The sequence below is a fragment of the Electrona antarctica genome (genome assembly GCF_951216825.1).
Source record: "Electrona antarctica genome assembly, chromosome: 7".
NCBI lineage: Eukaryota > Metazoa > Chordata > Actinopteri > Myctophiformes > Myctophidae > Electrona > Electrona antarctica.
The window spans coordinates 58821622-58833409 of record NC_136812.1 but is presented as its reverse complement, the minus strand read 5'-3'; the positions used below and the strand labels follow the sequence as shown (position 1 = coordinate 58833409).

Sequence of the window (11788 nt, the reverse complement as noted above, 5' to 3'; positions counted from 1 at the left end):
ATAAAAAAAAATCTGTTCTTATCAGTTTAATATCTGATATGTCCCCTATATGGGGACTAAATATTAAACTGATTTTTTGACTCGGGAGTTGAAAAAGGGGCTTGCTCCGTTCACTCCACGCATCGACCCGGCATTGCAGTTAAGATTTCTATCGAGACTGAGTGGATAAAACAACTGTTTGGAATAATTTTTCGACATGGGGGCCGGGATCGTTTTTCATTGCGAGGACTTTACTTGTACTTTTCCACTGCTGGTGAGCTGGTCGACGTCTTTTTTGTTTTTCGCCCAACTTTGTTTACTTTTTCCAACAATGGTGGAAAATGCATTTTTATTCAACCCACAATCGGACTCTGAGCCGGATTTATTGGATTCCTCCGACGATGAAGCTGTTGTTCAGCGGCAGCCTGCTTTGAGATCTGCACAGCCAGTCGGATCTATACCATCATGGTAAAGTTAGAATACTAATAATATTATATTTGTTGATTGTTGGCTAATGATAATCGTTTCTATGTTTAACGTTTAGCAAGTAATACAAATTGAATAAATTGTATTTAGTCATCTGACACGTTATGACTGTCGCATATACTATATGGCTTATCGCTCCAAAACTGACGACCTAAATAAATAAATGAATTAATGTAACGCGGTTTTACCATTCATAGAGAAAGCATTCATGCTGCTGGCTTTCTCCATTCCTGATCGTTATTCTAAAATAAATAGGCCTTGTTTTTAGAGAGGCCATATCTTGCCTTGGTGAAGAACAGTTGCTGGGTGAAAAATGTAAAAGAATACAATTACAAAAGTGACAAAAGATTTTATCCTCTCTAGTCCAGTGCTTCATGTGTTTTCATGTGGAACATACTAAAAGTCCCAAGAAATCCCGGTTGCGGAAATATGTTTAATTGCATTAATCCAAAATGGCCGCCAATTGGGATTATTATCAGAAAAATGGCCAATCTTTGAATATATTCCTGACCAAGAGGTAATTGTAACCGATTTTTTGTCTGCACAGACCATTTCTATGAAGTCTCCAGAACACCATACTAAAAGTCATAAGAAATCCTAGTTGCAGAAATATGTTAATTTGGCATCAATCCAAGATGCCCACCAATTGAGACTATTATAAGAAAAATTGCCAATATTAGAATAAATTCCTGGCCAAAAGGTAATTGTAACAGGATTTCTTTCACCACACATCATTTCATTTGCATCAATCCAAAATAGCCACCACTTTATTATAAAATGGCATACATTTGAATGATTTTAAGTGATTTATTTTGGGACAGAGTGGTTAATACAAAATGGGTTGCAGTTTGATTAGATACATTTAGAGCCCCCAGCTCATAGGAATTTGTGCAATGTTTTTTTCAGCATACCAATTGTTGGTTGACGAACTATATTACAAATGTATTAGTCAGAGTCCTACAAGAATTCAAGCTGCCCATTGGGCCATGGCTCATTCGTCCATGACTGGTAACGTATGTGCCTGTGGAATGGGGAACCCAGGTTCGTCTCCCGCCCCGGCCGTGGCTACATTGGTGCAGCGGTGTGTATGGGTAACCTCTACAAGTATGTTCCCGCAGGCGGCACAGACCTTAACCTAGTAGTCGGCAGCTCTGTCAGTCTCCCTGGGGTGGAGGTCCCCCAGTCAGTCGAGCCTAGCTCCTGGCTGGCGCGCGTGGACGCGCTTCCATGTGGGGCGGACAACTGTAGGCTATACGGTGCTGCGTTACTACTCGCCCATTGGGCCATGGCTCTTTAGTCGACTGGTAACGTGACTGGCTACATAATCTTGTTGGTAACATGTTGAAGTTAAGTACTGCATGCAACATTCTGGTGTAGCACCTGTCTAGAGACTTCTGCAGGGTTGGCTTCAGGGTCCAGCATTCACTGCCATATAGAGGAACAGACTCCACCGTTGCATAGAAGAAGCTGAGTTTGATTTCACAGGGGAGGTTGGAGGGAGATCCATACACTGGCCATGCCGTTCAAGGACCTCCATGCAAGTGCCTCCCTCACTTTCAGATCTTGCTCCGTTCAGTTGACCCATGAGCCCAGAAACTTGAAGTCCTTGACTTCCTTCAGCACAGTGCCTCCTGTTGTCAGAGGTGGATGTTCCGGTGAGATGTTATAGGTGATAACCACGTGTAGCAGCGTGATCTTGTAGATCGGCTGTTTTTGGTGCATACAGTTTTGCAGCATGACCTCGTAGATCGGCAGTTTTTTATGTAATTTGCATGTTTTTCGGACAACATCTGTAGGAGTACTGTTGGAAAAAAGGTGTGCTTGTTCCACGTTGTCGGAGAGCAGGCTGATGTTGTCCGCATAGTCTAGTCTGTGCGGACAACAACAGTCTGTCAGGACTACTTTGGTATGTCATCTCGACCTCCTTGGCGTTAGAGTAAAGCCAAGATCCTGCTCTCGTCCACTGATGGCCTTCCTGGGTGCATAATACAGGACTATGATGAAGGGGGCTAGGTTGTTTGTTCCCTTGCATTAACCTAGCCAGGATGTCAAACTTCTCGCTGTTGTCATCTGGGGTCACCAGCTTGGCCCTTGTTCCTGCATATGGTCGCCCGGAGTGGGCCTTAAGGATCTTCACCATTGTGCCTCTGTAGATCGAGTCAAATGTGAAATGATTACTATATTTACACAGGGTATCTGGGCTAAGCTCAAGAACTTGTTTCCAGCCAGGACCTGCTCATAGAACATTTCATCGTAGTGGTTCAATGCCTTGTTCAAGGGCACTTCAGCGGTGGTAATTTTAACGTGTCGGACCGCTGATTCGAACTGGCGACCTTCCGGTATCAAGACCGCTCCGCAATCCGTTAGGCCACCGCTGCCACTGTCTTTGAAGTCGATGAAACTGAGTATTATCAATATTATTATTATTACTATATTGTAACTATTCTTATTTAGTTTCAGTTTTGGAAAGTAATTCAAAGGTGAGTGGCAACTAAATTGTTTGGATTTCTGGAAAACGATTATTAATCTAACATTATTAATCTAACATTAATCTAACATTAATGTTAGTTATAAATGTAATGCCCATTTGGCTTGTTAGCTTATAACGAACAAAGTGCTAAACAAAATTATGATCGTGTATAGGTCTACTGATGGCAGCGTGTTCTATAGTCTAGATAGAACATGAAATAACAGCCTTCAGTTATATTGGTTCAAAATGGCTAAAATGCACAGTATTGTATCTGAATATCCTCAGCTCAAAATATATTTGGAAGTCAATTGAAATCTCAGACGAATGGAAATTGGGCCAGTCATAATTTGATAAGGGTAAATATTATATAGCCTAGTGCCTTTATCCATGGCGTTTTACATAGATTGTGCATTACATTCACCCATTCACACACAGATGGTGGAGGAAACCATGCAAGGCACCAACCTGCAGAAGCAATTAGGGGTTCAGCGTCTTGCTCAAGGACACTTCGTCACTAACTCTGGGGGAGCCCATGTTCGAACTGGGAACCTTGTGGTTCCCATCCGGCCACACTACCTCTGAGCCACTGCTGCTGAGCCACTGATTGGCAGACATCCTGCATGGATTGACGCCAATTAAACATATTTCCACAGCTAGGATTTCCTATGACTTTTAGTATGGTGTTCTGATGACTTCATAGAAATGGTCTGTGAAGAAGGAAATTATGACCTCTTGGTCAGGAATTTATATGGCATTTTTTCCTGATAATAGTCCCAGTTAGTGTCCATTTTGGATTTATGCCAATTTAACAAATTTCTACAACTACGACTTCTTGGGACTTTTAATATGTTGTTCTGGAGACTTCATAGAAATGGTCTGTGAAAAAAACTGTTTAAATTACTTATTGGTAAGGAATTTATTCCAATATTGGTAATTGGCCATGCATTTTCTGAGAATATCTTATTGGCGGACATCTTGGATTGATGCCAATTAAACATATTTCCGCAACTAGGATTTCTTGGGACTTTTAGTATGTTGTTCTGGAGACTTAATAGAAATGGTCTGTGAAAAGAAATCTGTTTCAATTACTTATTGGTAAGGAATTTATTCCAAGATTGGTAATTGTCTATGCAGTATCTGAGAATAGTCTTATTGGCGGACATCTTGGATTGATGCCAATTAAACATATTTCCCCAACTGGGATTTCTTGGGACTTTTAGTATGTTGTTCCGGAGACCTCATAGAAATGGTCTGTGAAAAAAAATCTTGTGTTACATTACTTTAGCTTTTAGGTCCAAAATTAGCTAGAATGCCTGGACTATTAATAAAGGTTTTTTTTAGGTGCCGATGTGGTGATAGGTGTCGAACCATGGCGTCAGAGGTGGAGAACAGATGCTGCCAGGAAATACCAAAGGTAATGTTTATAGGCTAGTTACAACTTAAAATACGTTTTATGGGGGTGCATACTTATGGACTAGTCATTGGTTAGACATGGGTTAAGGTTAGGTTTAGGTGTGCTGCCCCGTGGGAGGTTAGGTTTAGGGTGAGGGTTTGAGATAGGTTGTAGTTGTAGGACTAATGACTGGTTTAACCAATGACTAGTCTAAACCAAAAACTGTCTAAACCAAGCACTGCACCCCGTTCATTATAATTTCAACCATAAAACTGTGAAATGTCCCATAGGTCAGAGCACGTATGAGGCATCTTGACAACAGACCTTCACCAGACTGCATCACCATACACCAGGGTTCCCCAATTAATTTTCCTCGAGGGCCATATTTTGACTAGGGTACCAGGATGGGGGCCGAGTCCGCACGCGTGAGGTCGAGGTCTTGCCCTGAAAATTCATTTTCAGGGCAGGACCCCATTTGAAAAGGATGCCCAGTTTGACATGCATAGGCTACTGACCCCCATTTAATGCCATTTATATCTGGGACCCCCCCCAAAAAAAAAAAAAAAAAAAAAAAAAAAATGTTTTTTTTTATTTTTATTATTCCTCCGCGGGCCGCAAATGGCCCGCGGGCCGCCTATTGGGGAACCCTGCCATACACCCTGGGATGGAACCTGTGTGTTTCAATGTCTTTGTACTGCAACATGCTTTGAATGTAGTTCTGATTTTAGACGTGTACTTAGTTTACAAATAAACTGACATTTGAAATGAGAACGCAAACTTCATTCTAACATACATATGTAGCTCTGAAATGTAAACATTATCCAGTAATCAGTGATTCCAGTAAATCTAATTAAAATGCTATTCCCATAAGAGTCAAGTCAATGATAATAACCAATTATTACTATAAAGTTTTATTATCCACTCAATTTAAAATACAAGGCAAGCAATCACAAACAACAAACATAAATATATATAGATACATATAGATACAAAATAAAAACAAGTCCCTTTTTCCCCATTCTGTCGTTACAGGCGTTACAGGTATCTGGCATATTGAATGTTTGTGAGTTGGGTTTTCGGCTTATTGGGACATGGAGTTCGAGTGCCTCTGCCTTCCTGTGCCGTGACCCGCATCCGAAATGAATACTCCGATGACCAGGGCCAGTATGTAGGGTTCAGAGCGCACGCCCTCGATAAACCTTGACACATAGGTGTCGATGACCTCCTGCCTGTCTGGGTGACCTATGCAGCATTCAGGTCTTCAGGTATTACAATTTCCCTCATTTGGCTCTGGCTGCAGAAGGACCGTGTCAAATATAAGGTCCATCAAGCCTGCCACATAACCTGTATGGGGATAATAAAATCATTTAGTTTTTGTTTACTGTACAAGTTTGTAAGGCCATTCTTGTTTATATTTGTATGACCTGCTGCTGAGTCAAAAGCAATTTGTTTACTTTGTTTTCTTTCAACCACTCAAGTTTGTAACTACTTGTAGTTCCTTGCATGGCACATTTTACTTTTGTTATTTGAGTTTCTTGACACGCACTGTACAAGTTTGTAATGCCATTTTTCTTGTGTGAGACATGCTGCTAGAGTCGAAATAATTTTGTTTACTTTCATTCACTCAAGTTCGTAACAACTTGTAGTTGATCTTGCACGGCAAGTGCTGCTAGTGTGGAGTGCAGTGTAATAGTTTTATTTTTTCCTTTTGTGACAGCACTGTAAATTTTACATTTGCCATTCTTTTTTTTGTATGACATGCTGCTAGAGTCCAAAGGATTTTGTTTACATTTCTTCAAGTTTGTAACCACTTGTAGTTGACCTTGCACGGCAAGTGCTGCTAGTGTGGAGTGTAGTGTAATAGTTTTATTTTTTCCTATTGTGACAGCACTGTAAATTTTATATTTGCCATTCTTTTTTTTGTATGACATGCTGCTAGAGTCCTAAGGATTTTGTTTACATTTCTTCAAGTTTGTAACCACTTGTAGTTGACCTTGCACGGCAAGTGCTGCTAGTGTGGAGTGCAGTGTAATAGTTTTATTTTTTCCTATTGTGACAGCACTGTAAATTTTATATTTGCCATTCTTTTTTTTGTATGACATGCTGCTAGAGTCCAAAGGATTTTGTTTACATTTCTTCAAGTTTGTAACCACTTGTAGTTGACCTTGCACGGCAAGTGCTGCTAGTGTGGAGTGTAGTGTAATAGTTTTATTTTTTCCTATTGTGACAGCACTGTAAATTTTATATTTGCCATTCTTTTTTTTGTATGACATGCTGCTAGAGTCCTAAGGATTTTGTTTACATTTCTTCAAGTTTGTAACCACTTGTAGTTGACCTTGCACGGCAAGTGCTGCTAGTGTGGAGTGCAGTGTAATAGTTTTATTTTTTCCTATTGTGACAGCACTGTAAATTTTATATTTGCCATTCTTTTTTTTGTATGACATGCTGCTAGCGTCCAAAGGATTTTGTTTACATTTCTTCAAGTTTGTAACCACTTGTAGTTGACCTTGCACGGCAAGTGCTGCTAGTGTGGAGTGCAGTGTAATAGTTTTATTTTTTCCTATTGTGACAGCACTGTAAATTTTATATTTGCCATTCTTTTTTTTGTATGACATGCTGCTAGCGTCCAAAGGATTTTGTTTACATTTCTTCAAGTTTGTAACCACTTGTAGTTGACCTTGCACGGCAAGTGCTGCTAGTGTGGAGTGCAGTGTAATAGTTTTATTTATTTCCCCATAATGCCAGCACTGTACTGTATGTTCTGTAATTTGACTTTCAATTTATTGTACTTTTTTATAAATAATTATATTTGGAATAAAAATTCGTACCAAATGTGGCATCAACCTTGATTGGCCTCGCTCTGCATTCGCCTTTCCTGGCCTTTGGGAAGGCCAGCTTCCATTGGGGCTTCCCATTTTGACCAATCTTCTGAGGCCGGCCCGCATTTTCATTATAATGAAGTCCAGCAAGGTAGAGTCTGTAAGCAGATTTGAGATTCAAACTAAAACATAGGTCAATTTACCTGCAAAGCATTCCGATGTATTTGAATGCGACGCTCTTGGGTGCAAATTTGATGACGACACTGTGATAACTTTCAAGGGACGAGGTCTGGTGGTGTGGGCTGAGTTTCTCCACGTCCTTCAGAAGTCTCTTGCTGTACAACAGCTTGTCCAGTTTGTAGACAAGTGGACTCCCTAAAATTGATGAACATAACATAAGAAATGTCATTATTCCAATCAAACATTTTACAATGACATGAGCTTGATTCTGTTTAATTATCTGCAGAAGTTTTTATCCATAATATTATAAACACACCTGGTGTAAGCCATTTATTCTTGTCCCTTGTAAGACGTGGGGGATGCAGGCACTTTGGGAAAAGTGGTTCATCCTTGTGTTTGTGTTTGTTACAAGCATGGTTCACTATGGCCCGCCATTTGGCTGCTCTAATGTCCGCCGTGTTTGATGTCTTTGCAGTCCAGTACATGTGTCTGCGTATGCTTTGGATCCAGGGACGTAATTTTACAAACTCTTTTTTCTTGCACATCGGCTCCAGTTTCTTTGATAGACCTAAAATGTAGAATAGTCACATGAGCGTCACATATTATTACGTAGCTATTTAGATCTGTTATTTTACTGGATTTAGATTAAATCAGTAAAAGAAAATACCGGTATATACAGTAGAAAGGTTTTAGTTCTTCATAAAACGATTGCACAATTATAAGAAGACATTTATACATCATAGGGAAATATACCTTTCTCCACATGCCACACATCATAGAATTGTGTGATTTTTGCTTCCTCCCTCAGGTACTTTTGGATCTGAGGGTGACGATCAGTAACAATGCAGTTCACTGTCATCCCACGATCGTCCAAGAATGTTAGGCTTCTCTTCAGGCCTTCTAGCTCCATGTGATAGCTCCCCCCAACTTCATTGCTCTATATACAAATTAAGAGGTTGATTTCAATGAAGCGTATAACATTGATGGAAGAGAAGCATAAGAGAAGCATAACATACCGGGGGGGGGGTCATTATTTTACACTCATGTTACGGCCCTTTAAAATTGGCTCGAACACCAAGGACCATAACATGATAACAGGACAAAAGTCAGGTCAAAAGTACAATGAAGTTTTATTCATAAATCATAATCACACATCAGTGTCTTTTGGCAATAAATCACTGAATGAACAAACTGTACAATCAACAAAAACATGACCTAACTAAAGCCCTAACAAAACAAAGGATGGACTGGCCAAACAAACAAAAGAGGGGAGCCTGGTGAGCTACGCACTATGTGCATGTCGGAGTCACCAGACTCCCATAAACTACCAAAACCTAATATGAAACTAAACTAACCAAAAAGAAAAGTACCCAAAATCATACTTACGACCAGCCCATCTTAACTGAAAAGATGAAAGAGAGACAAACTTAACTAAGGCATAATGGCAGCATGTTGTTCTCTGCTTGGGTGCTGGGGATCTACTGAAACTGACAAACACTCCAATTTATACTCATGGCCCTAATCATGCATGAGCTACAGCTGGGACAGGGCGGCGGCAGCCTCAGTTGAGTGACAGCCAGGTGAGGAGAGTGTCCACTGCAGCGTAGATCCCAGCAGCATAGATCAGCACTACAGGGAGGACAAAGTGCTATTAGTGAACACATAGGGCCTCATTCACAACGGCGTTTACGCTCATAACGTTACGTAACGTGAGCGGAGCGTGAGCGGACAGGCATTTACGTGGATTCCCACATTACGTGGGAATTCATGAAGTTGAACGTGAACTTGACGTTGACGTTGTTTGGTCGGAAACTCCGCTATAAGCTGCGCCAGCTCAGAGGGTCGTGTACTGCTTGCGTAGATTTATTCAGAAGGCTTTAGTCTTCATGCTGACTCAATTAAAAGTCCCCAAACCTCAGATAAAATATGTAGGCATGTGTCAACATTGGTCAGCACATAAAAAAAATGATAGCTTATATAAAAGCCAAGTATCACTTGTATGCCTAAATGCAAGCATTCTAGAGGCAGGTTAGCCTAGAGTCCCATACAGAAACTGCCCCTGCAAGCCCGACACCTTTTTATTTATTTATTAGGATATTTCTAGCATGCGCGATTGCGCTGCTCACTTGACAGCTTTCTACTCGCAGTGCAACGCGTTGTGAGCTTGTAGATCGGCTCTCGCGGACTCGCGCTGCATGTTAAAAAACAAACTCACAATTATTATAAGAACATACACTTATCTGCATTCTGCACTGTACGAATCCAACGTTGTTTAGTGTAGTAATGCCTGCAGTATAGGCCTATTGAAATTGTTTTGTTACGGAGCTCCTTTGAGTCACACTGTCGGTGTGTGTGTGTGGACAGTCCAATCTGGGTGAAATTCACATTGGAAAATGAATATAACGGCGAGCCTGGCCCGGACAGAACAGATTATTTCTATGGTTCACAGACATGCCGGTCTGACAGACAGACAGCAGTCACGAGGGCTAATTAGCCCTATACAAATATAGAAGTCCACATTATTGCATCAGCGCGTGCAATTCGGCCAGTCATAGTTTTAAGCCAGTGCACCTTAATTAATTATAATATGGGGAACTTATAGCTAGGCTGTAGGCTACTACATTGATCTCATCATGAGATCAATCAAGTTTGGTGCCAAATGTCCCGTGAATCATTTTAATATGACGACATCATGAAATGAACCTGCACTTAGATCTGACAAAGAGGAGGCTACCCGCCGTATATGGTTGAAAATTTAAATAGCTATAGGCCTATGCCTACGTGTCCATGATCAGAACAAATCCATTCTCCACATGGCATTCAGACAGATGACAGTGAGATGATATGAATCTATTCCCCGCATGAATCAATGCAGCTCTGATAAAAAATATCGGATATGTTTTACCTCTGCAAAGGTGTGAGTGAGCAATTGTTCAATAGAAAAGAAAAGGCTTTATAATATAATTGCCAAGTATATATAGGCTAGCTTGCTGCCTTGGTCCCGAACTTAAATAAATAAATGGCCAAGCTGCATTTTATACGGTAAGTCAGCTTGCCATTGCTGTAGTGGTGCAGAGCAGCGTTCACCGTTTTGTAAGCTTGGGAAAATGATTTATATAGTTTAATGGTAGGCTATAGACAATATAAAGAATCACGCACAAATGTAATGGTATATGGATGTAAAAAAAGATGGTGGTCGTCGCTCCGGCGCTTGACATGGTCAGATCATTTTCTTTTAATTTCCTGTCCTTTGATGGATTGAGTGTCAGTTTGTACAGTTTGTATGGTAGGCCTATAGTGGTATACTTTATACAATGGTGCAAAAACTTGTTTGTGGTCCTGTGGAATTATGAAATTAATAGAGGGCTATATTCATGATATATCTGCACAGCACTGACTGACCGCGGCAGTATAGCCTAGTTTCTTTCCAGCAATCATTTTTATTTTAATTTGTGAAGCCACTATACTGGAAAATATCATTATTTTGTTGCATTCCGTCAGGAGGACCTCTATTTCGTTTGAGCTGTAAGGCCTATAGTTCTTTTTTGTTTTTTTTACTGCTGTCTGCTGAGTCATGCTTGACGCCTTTTATGGTGTGAAATGGGGCGTGGATCAATGCAAATGAAGTTATCCGCTGATTTTCCGATCATTTGGCACCCGCTCGCATTCACCTGCGTACCTCACAACATACACCTGCGTACCTGTGGTACACACCGCTCTTTGAATTGCACGGCAAAACAACGTTGCGTGATCGGACGGAATTTCCCGCATCTGTTTACGCTTCCGTTACGCTTCCGTTACACTCTGGTGTATTTCTCCTTTGTGAATGAGGACCATAGTGATCAGCATGTTGTAAAGTGAGGTGTGCATATATGCAAGCATATAACACTCACCTGAACTAGTTAGAGATCTATGATTTTGTCTTTATCCAAATCCATCATGGTGTAGCTGCCATATTTTGCACAATGGCCTATGAAAAAAGCAAATCATGTATAAATGCATTGTTAAATGTAATAAAAAAAAACAGAAAAGACCACAAACAAGATAATGTCAAAAGGTTATGTTACCGGGACTGTCAGCCCTCATGTCGCCTCCTAGTATGATGCCACTTTCTGGCCTCTGTTCCTTGATCAGGTCATTCTGGGAGTTTATCCAGGTGTGTACAATGGCTGGCTCAATCATCCCTTTTGCATGGCGACAAAAGGTCATGTATGTGTGAATCTGCAAATTCATTGCTTTACAGATCTGTAGGACACAAATTAATCCAAATTGAATTTCAAATGTTCAAGTTCCGCAAATGTCAAAGCCAAATGAATGTACTAACATAGCGTGCATGTGACAAAATTGAGTTACCTTTTCCAGCTTCACATACGATGCCCCAGACAGGTACACTGCTGAGTTTTTTGAGTCACAGTAGCTGCCCTCATAGGACACTTTCAGTAGGGTCCCTTTGTTTCTCAA

General features: G+C 40.7%; 1 protein-coding gene and 1 long non-coding RNA gene across 2 annotated transcripts; one reads left to right on the top strand and one right to left on the bottom strand.

Moving 5' to 3' along the window:
- The first annotated feature begins 345 nt into the window (after window positions 1–345).
- LOC306926108 lies at window positions 346–4679 on the top strand. The gene is made up of 3 exons (XR_013790372.1): window positions 346–447; window positions 4277–4349; window positions 4619–4679. It is a non-coding gene; the product is annotated as an uncharacterized lncRNA (long non-coding RNA).
- A 660-nt stretch (window positions 4680–5339) lies between these two features.
- LOC306925980 (uncharacterized protein) lies at window positions 5340–11507 on the bottom strand. The gene is made up of 7 exons (XM_079505166.1): window positions 11395–11507; window positions 11221–11297; window positions 8081–8264; window positions 7644–7895; window positions 7351–7522; window positions 7157–7305; window positions 5340–5672 (listed from the first exon to the last, which is right to left on the bottom strand). Exons 3-7 carry the CDS (start codon window positions 8235–8237, stop codon window positions 5590–5592), a joined length of 813 nt encoding a protein of 270 aa, XP_079361292.1. The 5' UTR covers window positions 8238–8264; window positions 11221–11297; window positions 11395–11507; the 3' UTR covers window positions 5340–5589.
- Window positions 11508–11788: the final 281 nt, after the last annotated feature.

Coding starts and splice junctions, on each gene's coding strand:
- LOC306925980 (XM_079505166.1), bottom strand. CDS start 8,237: ATGGAGCTAGAAGGCCTGAAGAGAAGCCTAACATTCTTGGACGATCGT. Junction 7,523..7,643: donor GAATAAATGGCTTACACCAG/GTGTGTTTATAA, acceptor CATCAATTTTAG/GGAGTCCACTTGTCTACAAA. Junction 5,673..7,156: donor CAAGGTTGATGCCACATTTG/GTACGAATTTTT, acceptor ATCCCCATACAG/GTTATGTGGCAGGCTTGATG.